Source organism: Sorex araneus, chromosome 2 (assembly GCF_027595985.1).
Source record: "Sorex araneus isolate mSorAra2 chromosome 2, mSorAra2.pri, whole genome shotgun sequence".
In the NCBI taxonomy this organism is placed as follows: domain Eukaryota; kingdom Metazoa; phylum Chordata; class Mammalia; order Eulipotyphla; family Soricidae; genus Sorex; species Sorex araneus.
This window is the reverse complement of record NC_073303.1, coordinates 368,910,948-368,926,148: the sequence shown is the minus strand read 5'-3', so window position 1 is coordinate 368,926,148 and position 15,201 is coordinate 368,910,948. Positions and strand designations below refer to the sequence as shown.

The 15,201-nt window shown below is 41.6% G+C and overlaps 1 protein-coding gene across 1 annotated transcript in view; it reads left to right on the top strand.

Annotated features, from left to right (window-relative positions):
- PIGN (phosphatidylinositol glycan anchor biosynthesis class N) overlaps positions 1 to 15,201 on the top strand; it is a 115,930-nt gene that overhangs the window by 11,304 nt on the left and 89,425 nt on the right. Inside the window, exons 6-10 of the mRNA XM_004601990.2 lie at positions 295 to 401; positions 3,274 to 3,398; positions 5,071 to 5,201; positions 7,411 to 7,527; positions 8,842 to 8,882. Coding sequence (XP_004602047.2) covers positions 295 to 401; positions 3,274 to 3,398; positions 5,071 to 5,201; positions 7,411 to 7,527; positions 8,842 to 8,882 — 521 coding nt within the window. The remainder of the gene's footprint in view (positions 1 to 294; positions 402 to 3,273; positions 3,399 to 5,070; positions 5,202 to 7,410; positions 7,528 to 8,841; positions 8,883 to 15,201) is intronic.

The window sequence follows — 15,201 nt, the reverse complement described above, 5'->3', positions numbered from 1 at the left end:
ACAAAAGTGCAAAATAATCATTATTTGGAGACAAACCAATTAATTGTTATGTTGTGTTATATGTTAGTTTTGTGGCATGAGGTTAACTTACATAGTGTCTCTATTAAGTAAGAATATTGTACTGTGACAACAATGAGAAAAAGTACTAAAAATTTGTAGCACGTAAGATAAATAATTGTTTCTCCTCCTCATTACAAACACTTTGAAAAATCCTGGTTACAAATAAGAGAATAAATTTCATATTTTGGTGGTTAGAAAGACCCTTAAAGTGTTTTCCCCAAATGTCTTTGTCAGGTGCTAGTGGGAACCATGTTTTCATGGACGGCTACGGCTCTCGCAGCGAGGACTTTGGAGCCAGTGATGCCTCGCACCTGGATACCTGGGTTTTTAATACCTTTAAGGTGTGTATAGTTGGACAATTCCACCCTAACTCGCGTGTTCTTACCTAACGTATGAGATACTGGTTAGCAAATGCATCTTAGTCTTTCCTATTGCATGAACTTGAATATTTGATATTATGACAATATTTTAAAAAGACTTAAGAAATTAAAGATTCCACAATAACCAATTAATAGAAAAATTTGAAACATAGTTTCAAAAGAGCCTTTCAAAATTGTTTGACAGTAAAACAAGGCCTCGTCGATAGTGGTTGAAGTATACAGACATGGAGAAGCCTTTTGAGATGTGTGCTGCAGGTCTGATGCACTAATGGCAGCACACGATAGATGTTTACAATTGTGCTTGCCAGAAAAATGAGAGCAAAATAAACAAATGAGCAAATTTTTCATAATAAGACGAGTTTCTTTACTGAGGGTTTTTTGTTGTTTGTTTTTGTTTTTGATATTGTTGGGCCACATCTGACTGTGATCAAGGCTTCCTCCTGGCTCTGTTTAGGGATCACTGAAGGTACTCAGGGTACCTTATTCGGTGCTGTGAATTGAACTAGGTTCAGTTCCATAGAAGGCAAGTGCTCTTATATCTCTAGTCCTGGGCATTTTGGTCTCAGAGTGACTATTATGACAGATTTGCCAGGTCTCCAAAAGAATTTATATTTTGAAAAATTGTATGAAAGTCCTGAAATCTGGCCTTTTTTTTCCCCCCAACTCAGTGTTTACACCTCCAAATGATAACTTAGGATTCATCAGTTGTAAGAAACGTGTACTGCTTAATTCAAAGCCCAAATAAAATAGAACTTATCAAAGAATAGATGAGCACTGGTGGGACTTGTCAGATCATGTGGTGTCACCAGGGTTGAACCCAGGTCAGCTGCATAGAAGACAGTCACCCTACCCGCTGTACTCTTTTGGCCCCTAATAGAAATATTTTCCATCTTTAAGATAATGGAGATAATGCCTGAAGTAGATAATTGATGAAGTCAGAAAGGCCAGGGAGGTTCCAAATTTTATTAAGAGCTGGTCTCTGCAATTTCTCTTTCATCCTCAGTGCATGATTTTTATCTTCAGCATAAGAGAGCCAAAAGTTCCATCCATTACTTCAAAGTATAAGGAATAAAAAAGAAAGTATCTCTTTTACTAAAATAAATGTTTTTTTTTTCTTTTTTGGCTTTTTGGGTCACACCTGGTGATGCTCAGGGGTTACTCCTGGCTCTGCACTCAAATTTTTCCTGGTGGTGCTTAGGAACCATATGGGATGCCGGGGATTGAACCCAAGTCCGCCACGTGCAAGGCAAATGCCCTTCCCACTGTGCTATGGCTCTGGCCCCTTAAATACATATTTCTGAAAACCGTAATTCCCATATGGCCTTTCACTGAGATGTTTGACTTAAATTCTGGTGACCCCCCACTTCCCAACTGCGGGTCAGGATATATGTTTGATTTGTTTTTGATCTATTCCCAGTAGTGCTCAGGGCTTATTTCTGGCTCTGTGTTCAGGAATCTTACCTGATGGTGCACTGGGGACCATATCAGTTCTGGGGATCAAACTGGAAATCACCACATGCAAGGCAGGTGTCTTAATCTCTGTACTAAATTTCTAGTCCCAGAAATACGTGCATTGACACATTCCATACAATCAGAGGATGGGGCCAGAGAGACAGCACATGGGTAAGATGCTTGCCTTGCATGTGGAAGACTGGTTTTGATCTCTGGCATACCGTATGGTTGTCTGAGCCCACCAGGAGTGATGCTCAGGCGTAACCCCTGAGCACTGCCATGTGTGGCCCCCAAACAAACAAACCAGAAGATTTTACTGAGGATGGGAGGGTGCATGTTGGTGTTCTCATCCTGCAGTCTGTAAAGATGACAATGTATTCTAAACACTTGTTGAGTACAGAAATGAACAAGTAACTTTGAAAAGAAGAGGCTAGGAAAAAGTAGAGGTCGGTAAGGGTAAGTATTAAATATTGAGGGAAGATTTTGATAAGAGCTAAATTAAGAGGATTAGTAGCAACAGTTGCATTTTAGCATTTTAAAATGTTTTCAGAGACGGCTGCTTCTTGTTCTCCTGCCAGTTACAACCCTAATCCAAGCATGACCTCTCCTTTGAAACATTACAGCGAGCTCTTAATTCTTTACCCTACGATTAGAAACTGTTCTTCATGTTGTGATAGAAAATTTTCACTTTAGTGAAAAATAATTTTCAAATAAACTGGAGTGATAGCACAGTGGTAGGGTGCCTTGCACGCAGCCGACCAGGTTCAATTCCTCCGTCTCTCTTGGAGAGCCCGGCAAGCTACTGAGAGTATCCCGTCTGCCCAGCAGAGCCTGACAAGCTACCCATGGTGTATTCGATATGCCAAAAACAGGGACAACAAGTCTCACAATGGAGACGTTACTGGTGCCTGCTTGAGCAAATTGATGAACAATGGGACGACAGTGCAGCAGTGCAGTGACAGTGCATAATTTAGCTCTTATCAAAATTCTTTTTAGTCTCCTGGACTAATAGAATCATGGTTGTTGATGTTATGAGATCTTCATGAAAACAATCTTCTTTCTTATTTATATTTTTATTAAGGCACCATTATTTGCAAAGTTATTATAGTATAGTTTCAGGTATACAATAAGCTTTCCTTTCTAAACTTCTTTTGCAGGAGGAGGGCAATGATTCTGACAGAAAATAGTTCTTTTGTTATTTGAATTTAGATAGATAGGTATCAGAGGGGGTCTGATAATAATGACTTTGTGTTAGTAAATCCTGAGGATAACTGTAAATAAAATAAGATAGTTTCATTTTAATATGTACAAACTTAGTAAATGCATCAATCTGCATTATTTTTATAAATGATTTTATTTTTTAAAAATTTGTTACCTGTAGGAATTCTTTCATTCTGCCAAAAAGAACCAATCTTTGCTTTCTCAACTAAATGAAGAGAAAATAGTATTTTTCTTACATTTGGTGGGAATAGATACAAATGGACATGCTCACCGGCCATCGTCAAGGTAACTTCTTGGTGGGCGGGGGTCTGGGCCACCCTGGAGTTCTGAGGAAGGGGTGCTCCCTGGGTCTCTGCTCGGTGGGTCGCTGGCCGGGGTGCTGGGGAACCCCTGGCAGGGCCTGGGACCTGAGCAGGGTCAGGAGCGTGCCAGGAAAGTACCTTAGCTGCTGTCCTGTCTCCCTGCTCTGTCCCGGAGATTCCAGTGCACTTAGGAACGGGGTTAGGTTTAAGGTTAGGATTTCTTGTATTGCAGGGATATAGCTGTTCAGTTTGAACTTTCTAAAGGATTGTGTTTAGTTTATAATGGTCACAACAGAATTTGTATTTTAAATAACAGAGGAGTAGAATTCACGTATATGAGCTGTAGTATGATTTAATAGCACAAATCTTGTGTAATGTGGTCAGATTAATAAAAATGAATTATATTCTGTACATATGCTCATGACAGAAAAATTATATTTTAGAAATATTTTAGTAAATCTTTAAAAGTATTTTATGGTGCTGGTAATTAGATTACAAAATCACTGTATCACTGTCAGTCCCGTTGTTTGTCAGTTTACTCGAGGGGCACCTGTAATGTCTCTATTATACTCAGCCCTGAGATTTTAGCAGCCTCTCCTTACTCATCTTTCCCAACGATTGGAGGCTCTTTCAGGGTCAGGGGAATGAGACCTATTGTTACTGTTTTTGCATATCGAATACGCCACAGGGAGCTTGCCAGGCTCTCCCAGGTGGGCAATGTCACAAAACCACATTTTCTTATTCTTTGTGTCTTCTATTCATTATTGTATGTAGGAAATAGTTATATAATATCTTGCATATTAAGGTTCAGTAGTATTTCTTATCTAGAACAGCAAATATTTGAGTATTCTATAGCACAGAGAAAAAATTCATGTTATACTTTTATTGCTTATTGGAACTTAGTGTATTTTAGTCTAACTTTTATATAGTTGTAAGGTCTATGCGCTAGTTACCAATAATGAAAACTTCATGTTCTTTTTCTTTATTATAATACACAGATTAAATGCTATAATCCATCCCCTGTACCACTGTGTTCAACGGAATGGAAAGCTTGTCCCGTATGATTTGTTCAGACATTATATTGTCTTATGTAATCTTATTATGTTTAGTCCCCAAACACTCTAAGGGATGTAAATACTTTATAGTAAACAGTGCTAGCTTCCATTAAGAGGGGAATGAACTTGAAAGTCTCCATCGTCACATTGGAGACTTAAAAAGCATCCATTGAAATGTATTTGCTAATTAGTAACCTCTTTAAATTCATCTCTGAAAACAATTTCAGATTCTTTTGTTGTGTTTTGTTTTGTTTGAGCCACACTCAGTGCTGCTCAAGATTTACTGCTGGCTTTGAGCTCAGGGATCACAACTGATGGTCTGGGGGTGTGCAGGGAGCCATATGGGGTGCTGGGGACCGAGCCTGGGACAGGCTTGTGTAAGGCAAACACCCTCCCTGCTGTATGATCTCTCCTGCCCCAATTTTACATTCTTTTGCTTTGTTTTAGAGAGAACATTTTTTTAAGAGTTTTGATTTTAAAATATTGAAGATGAAATCTTAACGTATTCTAGGAATTATAGTTTGAATATGACGTGTTCATGCTGAATAAATTCTATTTTCCATATTTAATTTGCTCAAATTTTTGTTTCTTTTTAAACAGGGAATATAAAGACAATATTAAAAAGGTCGATGAAGGAGTAAAAGAAATTGTATCCCTATTAAATAATTTTTATGGAAATGATGGGAAAACAGCATTTGTCTTTACCTCTGATCATGGAATGACAGCCTGGGGTTAGTCTGTGTTTACTGTGTGCTTTATAATTAAAATAAAGGTAAATATAGCTCCAGATATCATATTTTGAAGAGGTAAGATAGTTCAGTACATGCAAAGATTCTATCTAGCACATAATTGCATGCCTAAAATGTTAGTATAAAATGAACTGAATATATAGAGCTATACAGAAACGTTTTTATAACTATATCATAAAATCACGAAATCCCGTTAATCACCAATTTCTCGGGCGGGCTCAGTTACATCTCATTTCGTCCTTTCCCTGAGATCTTAGAAGTCCATCTCTACTCAGCTCTCCCAAGGATGCTGCACTGGGGGCTCTTTAGGGTCAGGGGAATGAGATCCAGCTTGTTACTGGATTTTGCATATGAATAGACCATGGGAAGCTTGCAAGGCTGTCCCATGTGGGCAGGAAACTCTCAGAAGATTGCTAGTTTCTCCCAGAGGGAGAAGAAGGCTTGAGATAACTATATAAGAAATCTATTTTTTCTTAAATTAGAAGCTGTAAAAAAAGAGTGGAGAAGAAAGCAAGAAATACCTATAATTATATAAGATGGCAAAGGGGGTTCAGGTTCAGGTGGTTTAATTGAAGGACCTGTGTAAAAAAATCACAAGGGTGGCGCACGTGTGCGCGGGAGGGGAAGACGCAATGATGTGTCGTGTCGTTCTGTTGTCCGAGGGCACTCGGGGCATTTCTCTCTCGCACACGCTGCTTGCGTTCGGTGTTCTCAAGCTGATGTGTAAGGACCGGATCGGGACGGCTCCTCCTCATGCTCTGCTTCTGTGTGTGCCGCTGAGCTTTTCTCTGTCTGTCTGTCTCTGTCGTCTCTCCTCTGTCTCTTCCAACCTCTCTCTGTCTCTGCTTCTGTGTCCCCTCATGTGTCTCCTTCTCTGTCTCTTCTATCTTCTTCTGTCTCCCGTCAGTGCCCTCACAGTCTTAGTTTATGTAGCAAATTACATAGGGTGGTAACACAAAGGTGGGTTGAACATTAACAAATCAACAAAGAAGGGTAAGACCATTTCTCCAGGAGATGAACAAAATCTCACTAAGGAGATTACTAGGAGATCCACTCAAGGGTGGGGTCCAAACAAGGGTGTGTCAGGGTGTGTCTCTTTCTTCCTTCCTCAGCCAGTAATCTGCTTAAATAGTTATAGTAAATTTACTTCTAATATTTCTAGCAATGTCATTCTGTATGAGCACAGTAAGAGATATATCAGACATAACATTTGGTTCTTCCTGAGGACATTCACTTTATATTCCAGACCACAGTCCTAAGGCCAGGTTAGTCTTCCTAACCCCAGCAGGGTCCTAGTCTCATTGTTACTTTTGGATCATGACAGCATTTGTCTATGACCATGCTCTCAACTTATTGTTGAATATTGTGGCACTTTGGCCTGGCCCATTTTGATGCCAGGGTAGCTCATAGCTTGCCCTGGGTCCATTCCATCTCTCGTTGGGACCCTGCTTTTGGGGTGCTAGGAACTAAGGGCAACTGAATTGAGAAAGCAGATACCCGGGAATAAACATTATTGGAGTCAATCAGCTCCCAAGTTACAAAGCATATTATTAACTGTCTTCCTGTGTCCATACAGAAAGGACATTGCTTTAAGGTAAACTAAGTTCCCTGTGGCAAGGCTAAAAGGACAAACCTCATGTTATCCTACAGACCTGGGATCACTGAATCTCTGGGTGAACCTGGTCTCCCTATAAGCCCCCAGGATAAATACAGTGTTAACGTGAAGAACAAAATAAGGCCACAGGAGGGTTGGCTCCTCAAACCACAGAGTTGAGTCCTACTGAACTGATACGACTTGGCCTGTACTTTCAGCCAGAGAGGAAGGAAGGAAGGAAGCCTAGAGAAACTTCTGCATTCTCTCCAGGATAGAGCGGGCCTCTGCTCTTTCTCTAGTCTTGGCCTACTCCCCCCAATAATTTTCCTTGTTCATTACCCTTCATTGCTATTTTAGTGGCACTGCATCCTTATTTTATATTGTTATTATTCTTATTATTTAACCAATCAGCAAACCTGTTTTTTGGTTTTGCCTTTGGTGCCGGGAAAACGGTTGTTTAGAATTGCAAACCTTTGGTAGTGTCGTAGTTAGAATTGGTTCGATGGGGATCAACTCTCGAAAACAGTTGTTGAATGAATACTCATGAATACGTAGTTCTCAGGTCCTTTTTTGTTGTTGTTGTTCTCTGGTCTGTAGGTAGCCATGGAGCTGGTCATCCTTCAGAGACTTTAACTCCTTTTGTTGCTTGGGGAGCTGGAATCAAATATCCCCAAACAGTGTCAGCTCAGCAATTTGATGACACGTTTTTGAAAGGTATCAGTATTTAATTCTTTCTTTGTTTTTGAGCCACATCCAGAGGTAGACAGGGCTTACTCCTAGCTCTGTGCTCAGGGATCACTTCTAGAGGGACTTGGGAGATCATCTGTGGTGCCGGGGATCAAAGTAGGGTTGGCGTGTCCAAGGCAAGCACCCTCCCCCCTGTGCCATCTCCAGCCCCAAATTCTATTTTTAAAATCTTTGTTAAAGAGTTGTGATCTACACAGGTATTGATGGTTGAGTTTTAGACTTATTGTATGTTTTAGAACCAAGCCCACCACCGGTGTTCCCAAGTCCCCTTCTACCCCTGCAGCCTGACACCTTGACAGACATATATATATATATATATATATATATATATATATATATATATATATATGCACACACATATATATACACATATATATATTTATATATATTTATTATTATTATTTTTATTTTATTGAACACTGTGAGATGGTTACAAGCTTTCATGTTTGGGTTACAATCATGCAATGATCAAACACCCATCCCTCCACCAGTGCACATTCCCCACCACCAATATCCCCGGTATACCCCCCCTTTCCCACCCTCCTCCTGCCTCCATGGCAGACAGTATTCCCCATACTCTCTCTCTACTTTTGGGCATTAGATGGCTGGAGGAATCAGTCGGGATGGGAGATGTGTGCCGAAAGTAAATAATGGACCAAACATGATGACAGGCATATTTTAAAATTCGGTTATTATAGTCTAAATTTCACGGTCTCAGCATTGTTGACTTTGGTTTGGAAGTTTAGCTGGACCACTCTCACTCACCAGTGTTTAATTCTGCTTTCCTAAAAAAATAAATGTAACTTGTGAAAACAAGCCCAAAGTTTAGTTTAAGGTACGTTTCAAGTTAGAGTTTTCATTTTAATATTTGTGGCATCTGGCTGGAGTCACAGTACAGGGGTTCAAGTCCCCCAAGTACTGGCAGAGTCACCCTGAGCACTGACTTGGGAGTAGCCTCCAAGTACATCTGGGTTCGATACCTGGACCCTGTGTGGTCTCTGTAGCTCGCCAGGGGTGATTCCTGAGTGCAGAGCTAGGAGCAACCCCTGAGCGCTGCCGTGTGTCTCCCCCTCCCCATCCTCTCTGCCCACACCCCTATAAGAAACCTCAGAAAAACAGTTCTTCCTTTTTAAGTACTCTTTTTGTTTGTTTTTGCCTTAAAGTCCAGTTTTCCGATACTTTTGAAGTCCAGTTTCCAATACTTTTGTTTGGAACTCATACAACTTATAATGATATGTGATTTACTCTTTTTTTCAATCTTAAATCTTTTGTGTCTTTCAGAATGGAAGCTAGAGAAATGGAAGAGACAGGATATCAATCAGGTATTGATTTCAATTTTATCTTGTTCAAATTTAATTCTAACTTCTGTAAGAAACTTAGGTGAAAATCTGGGGGAAAATATTGATAATAGTGATGATTAAAGGATTGTGAGGGTTTTAACCTGAGAGTTTAGGTGTGTTTTCTTTAGGTAGCAGATGGTTCGTTCTTTCCTGAACCGTCCAGCTACCCTGTGCTTTTTTCAGAGGGGAGTTTAGTCCACTGACATTCAGGGAGATTATTGATATAAAGGGCTGTGTGGCCTCTGTGTGTGTATTGTGTGTGTTGTGTGTGTGTGTGAGAGAGAGAGATCGAGTTGTTTTTGCAAGAATCTTTTTTATGAGTCCTTTAAGTCTTTCAGGATTGGTTTAGTTGTTGTAAATGCTGACAGCTCTTATTTGTCTGAAAAGGTTCTTCTCCCTCCCTCAAGTCTAAGTGATAGCTTTGCAGAGTAGTGGACCTTAGGCTGCAAGTTCCATTTCAGCCAGTACTTTGAAAATGTCACTCCACACTTTCCTGGCTTGTAGGATGTCACATGGAAGATCTGCCGTGATTCTTATGTGTTTTTTCCCCTTATATTTGTGGGTTTTCTTCTGCTCCTTTAAGTAGTCTGTCTTTGTCTTTTGATTTTACCATTTTGATTACTGTGCATTCTTCTGTTTGAATATTTTGTTTGGTTCTCCGAGCCTCATGAATCTGTGTAGGTGCCTCTCTCAAGATATCAGGAAAGTTCTCAGTTATTATTTTCTTTACCAGTTGTTCTTCCCCTTTACTGCTTTGCTCTTCTGGTGTTTCTATGATTAGAAGATTTTTTGTCTTGTTATTATCTTGTAAGAATATTAAATTCTCTGCCATTCATTTACTTTTCTTTTTAAAAATCTATTTATTTTTAAATTAAATTTAATTTTTATAAAGTTGTTTGTGATGATTTATTACATTCAATTCAATACTCCATCATTAATCCCACCATTAGTACACCTTCCTGTCACCATTATTTTGAATTTTCTCAACCACCACCCAAGCCTGCCCCACTAGCAGGCCCTAAATAATTTATTTTGTATTTCTTGTTACGAGTAGTTCACTAAAAATGATCAAAAAAGATTTCTTTAGAAGAAAGTGTGTGCGGATTGTTGCATCTCACCCCGGAGGCTTTACCTTGTAGGAGAGATTACTAACATATTGTTACAGGTTGAGCTTTGTGTGCCAGTATTTTCTTAATCGAGATTGGTTGCCTTCTACTTTACCTCTCATCCACTGTGGTGTACTACTCCTGGTATATCAGCGGTGTAGAGTATGAGATGTCATGCTCCAGGAATTCTAAAATTTTATCTTTCCCTCAAGTCTAAAGATAGCTTTGCAGAGTAGTGGACTCTAGGCTGGAACTCTTTTTTTTTTTTTTTTCAGTCAGTCCTTTGAATGATGTCATTTCACTCTTTCCTGGCTTGTAGGAAGTCACATGGAAGTGGGGTGATACAGCTGCAGTTAAATTTCTAACTGAATGGTGACTTTGGGGTTTGGAAACATCTCTGAAGCTTGTTGATCTCTTTAGATATTTATTTAGGAGTCTCTGGATCATGGGTTATGGAGGCTTTTGGCTGCCAGGGCTCTGTTTGGGTGGGCGGTAGGCTCACCTCCCCCTTCCGAGGTGCCCCCAATGACACTCAGCCTGGTGTGCCGCCTGGAGGCATCTCTGCAGCTTGTTGATCTCTTTCGAGATTTGTTTGTGAGTCTCTGGGTCATGGCCAGTTGATGAGCTTATATGGTGCCCGAGGCAGTTGATGGGTGTGACTGCCAGGCTCCCAGAAGAGCAAGGGGATGGGGGACTTCTTTTTTTGCTTCATCATTAGTGATGATTAGTACTTTGTCTTCAGTATCACCAATATGCTCCTCTGCATGTTGAATTCTGTTACTGTGACTGGCTGTTGTACATTGTAACTTCTTCAGTTGCACTTGTATAAACTCTTTGATACCCTGGATCAGTTCGTCTTTAAGTTGGCTGCAGTTTTCTGGAGCGATAGCACAGAGTAGGGCATTCATTCGCCTTTCACTCGGATGACCCGGGTTCAATTCCTCCACCCCTCTTAGAGAGCCTGGCAAGCTACCGAGAGTATCGCGCCCGCCCAGCAGAGCCTGGCAAGCTACCCGTGGCATATTGAGTATGCCAAAAACAGTAACAAATAAATCTCACAATGAGAGATGTTACTAGTGCCCACTTGAACAAATCGATAAGAAGCGGGATGACAGTGACAGTGACAGCAGTTTTCTTTCAGTGATTGACCCATGGCCATTGTATGGAGCATTGATCTGAGTTCCTCACCAATGAGGCTTGGGGGTTTTTGTTTGAGCTCAGTGACTTGCCGGGACTTCTGTCTCTGTCTGCCAGAGCAGGTGAAATCTTTCATTTCACCATTGTTCCTAAAGATTTGTGAGTGCCACGGTTTGAGTTTAAGATGCCAGATATCTGATGTCTCATCTAATTTGTTATTTTCGTGCTCTTATGGTGTTACTTCACTGGCCATGCAGTGTCTGATATATCCTTTTGTATAGAAGGGTTAAAATAGACATATTTGAGGAAAGGTGTGACTCTTGAACTCTTGAACTCTGAAGGGCTGGAGTGATAGCACAGTGGGTAGGGCATTTGCCTTGCACTCGGCTGACCCGGATTCGATTCCCAGCACCCCCTATGATCCCCTGAGTACCTCCAGGGGTAACTCCTGAGTGCAGAGCCAGGAGTAACCCCTGTGTATCGCCAGGTGTGACCCAAAAAGAAAATAAAAAAAGAAGAACTCTTGAGATTGGTGGGGATGAGGGGTGGTGGTGGTGTTTGGATGCTAGAGAGTCTTAGGGAGGGGCTTCCTCAGTTTGGGGGACCCCCATAAGGTCCCCACAGCAAAAGTAGTGGAACAGGCTGGGGGCTGGTGCTCTTGATGCACCTGAATGACACAGAAGTGATTAAAGGATTTAAAAAAAAAAAAAATTTAAGTTACCAAAGGAAATCCTTCAGTGTAAATATTGTAATCAGATTAATCTTTGTATTAACAACATAAAAAAAAAGCCTGGAGAAAAACTGAAAGTAGAAGCCTTCCTCTAAATAACAATAGTGAATTAAAGAATTGGTATGTAAATTGAAATGGGCATGCCTGTTAAAATTCTGTGATTTCTTGTCCTGGTTGTCTTGCTTAGTTACTTTAAGTACAGATCTGATAAAACCCTTTTCAGAGTTCTTTTCTAAAATATGTCAGTTATTGTTTCCTTTTTATTAACACTTAATTCTGCCCAGGATCCTGACATTAGCAATGGGGAAAAGATAACAGAAGTATAAATTAATCAGCCAGAATTTTTTTTATGGATTGATGTTCTGTGAATTGCAGTACTGTAAACAATGGGTTTCCTGTGTGCATAGTTCCAACACCACACCCACCCCTCACCAGTGTGCCCATCTCCTTCCCCTTGCACCCCAAATCCTCTCCCCTTCAAGACTCGCCAGCCCCCATACACCTGGAACGGTACAGCATATTGCATGATTTTGTTCTTTCTTAAAGCTGCATCACATTCCATCATGTCTATAAACCACAGCTCTGTTCGCATTCATCTGTGGTTGGGCATTTGGGTTGTTTCCATATCTTGGCTCTTGTGCCACGTGCTGTGATGAACATGGGTGTGCATCTCTCCTTTCAGATTAGTGAGTTACTGTTTGAGGGCTAGATGCAAAGAATGGTTGCTTGGTGGAGTAGGAGTTCTTCGTTCAGAGAGCCCCAGATTGCTTTCCATAGAGTGAGCCAGAAATTTTATGTTAATAGAAAATCCGCTGCCAACCTAATGAAGTTACGCTGGTAGATTCTCTCTAACCATGAAGCACAGGAGTTTCACTGTTGAAGTTGTTCTATATGGACAGCCATCCTCTTGTTGGCCTGTGGCTACCAAAGTGTTGAAATATTTTATCCCCCCAATCCACAGATTACCTCTCAAGTTGTCTTTCCTGACTGGGGCAGTGTTTCCAAAAGAGTGGGGCCACCCCTCGGGCCATTGGCATAATCCAGGGGTGCAGCGGTGGTGTGTGTGTGTGTGTGTGTGTGTGTGTGTGTGTGTGTGTGTGTGTGTGTCCGGGGTGGGGGACAGTTCCTTTCTGTTTGTTCATTTTAAAGAAGATAGATTTCTGGGAAAGGGCTGAGTGAGTTTTCTTTTGTACTCTTTTTTATTATTTATTATTTCTTTTAAATTATTTTTTATTTTATTTTAATTTTTCTGTAAAGGGCACAGTTGGCCAAATAAATTTGGGAACCTTTGGGTTCTCATTTTCAAGCCTATGGTCACAAAAACCTATTCTTTCTTAGCATATTAGTAATGGTCTCCTTTCAGGATGAATGTGTATTAGCCCTGTAAATGGAAAAAAAGTAATAGTTCTGTTAGTTTATGATAAAAATCACTCTCTAAGGACTAGTGACAATTCCAAGACCGTAAAATAAGAACATGTTTTCTTATGACCAGACTGTATCATAATCAAAAACTAATTATGGGTTTAATGGTTGCTCTTTCAATGCTCCTGCTTTAGGTCTACATTAGAATTTCAGTATTCATTTGTTCCTCCCACACGTGTGTGTGTGTGTGTGTGTGTGTGTGTGTGTGTGTGTTTACATATTGTGCGAACAGGAGCGTTAAATCATTAATGATTGTGTCATGAATATAATGGTGAGTAAAGAAAGGTGTGTGTGTATGTGTGTGTTTAAACATTGTGCAAACATGAGCGTTAAATCATTAATGACTGTGTCATGGATATAATTGGTGAGTAAAGGCAGAGGCAACCATGTGCTGAGAAGTATGCAGTCTAGGTGAAAACAAGTATTAATCAAACCATTAACAAATAAACAGGGAATTGGTGGTTGGAACTGCCAGACGTGAGGCTGATCGGAGCCCAGGGCAGTGGTAGCTGGTAGACTGTGTGGGCAGCAGAGGCTTGCTGAGAAATCGATGTGAGGTGGGAGCAGGCCAGGGCAGGAGGAGGGCTTGGCAGGGGGGCAGCAGCACGCACGGAGCACTGGGGTGAGTGCACAGCACTGCACTGCTTTGTTATCCCGTTGTTCATCGACTTGCTCGAGTGGGCACCAGTCTCCATCGTGAGACTTGTTGCTGCTGTGTTTGGCATATCGGATATGCCACGGGTAGCTTGTCAGGCTCTGCTGTGCGGGCGGGATACTCTCGGTAGCTTGCCTGGCTCTCCTAAAGGGATGGAGGAATCGAACTCAGGTCGACTGTGTGCGAGGCAAACGCCCTACCTGCTGTGCTATCGCTCCCGCCCCGGGAGGACTTTAAATTAATTTGAAGTATTCTGAAGGAAGTGGGTCTAGAGAGTGACAGGGTGATGTGAGGCCGTGTGGGCTTTGGGGCTAATCCTGAGAGCCTGTGGGCGTGTGCGAAGCTGAGAGTGACTGAGGAGGGATTTTGTGAAAGGGTGTCCCTGACTAGCACAGAGGACCTAGGAGGGAAGCGGGGCAGAGGGGACCGAGGAGTTAGAAGACCTTTGGAGTTGCCTCATTTTTTGCAGGACAGTAGTTAGTGCAGATGGTGGAAAGTGAGCAGGATTGTGGCCTGGGACCAAGCTCCAGTGGGGGGTGGGGGGGCGGAGAAGGGGTGCGGAGAGCAGGCATAGTGTGAGGCCCAAGCCAGAAGGGCTTCTCGGAGCCCGCGCTGAGGTAGAGCTGTCACTCACTGCAGGGTGCTCAGAACTGACTCCTTCAACCTCCCCTATTCCTGCCACTCTGTGAAGCAGAAACTTTGAGGGGGGAGTCGGGGAAGGGTTGGGTGGCATCTCGCTGTGCTCAGGGCTTGCTCTTGATTCTGTGCTCAGGAATCACACCTGGTGGTTCTCAGATCATGTACAGGATCTTATGCAATGCTGGGAATCGCACCACGGTCAGCCTTGTGCAAGGCAAACACTTTAACCTCTGTACACGCACTCACAGATAAACACACACAGGATACAGATCTGAGTGTGCAAGGCAAGCACTATAGCCTGTACTATCTCTCCAGCACCCCCACACACAGATAAACACACACACATATCTTGAGTGTGCAAGGTAAACACTATAATCCCCATACTATCTCTCCAGCCCGCCCCCCCACCAGCACAGATAAACACACACACACATACATACACACACACACACACAGAGAGATATATCAGATATCTGATATATCTGTGTGTGCAAGGCAAACACTTTAATCCCTTTGCTGTCTTTCCAGCCTCCATATACACTCACAGATAAACACACACACACTCACAGACATTTGTATCTCTCTCTCTTTGTGTGTGTGTGTGTGTGTGTT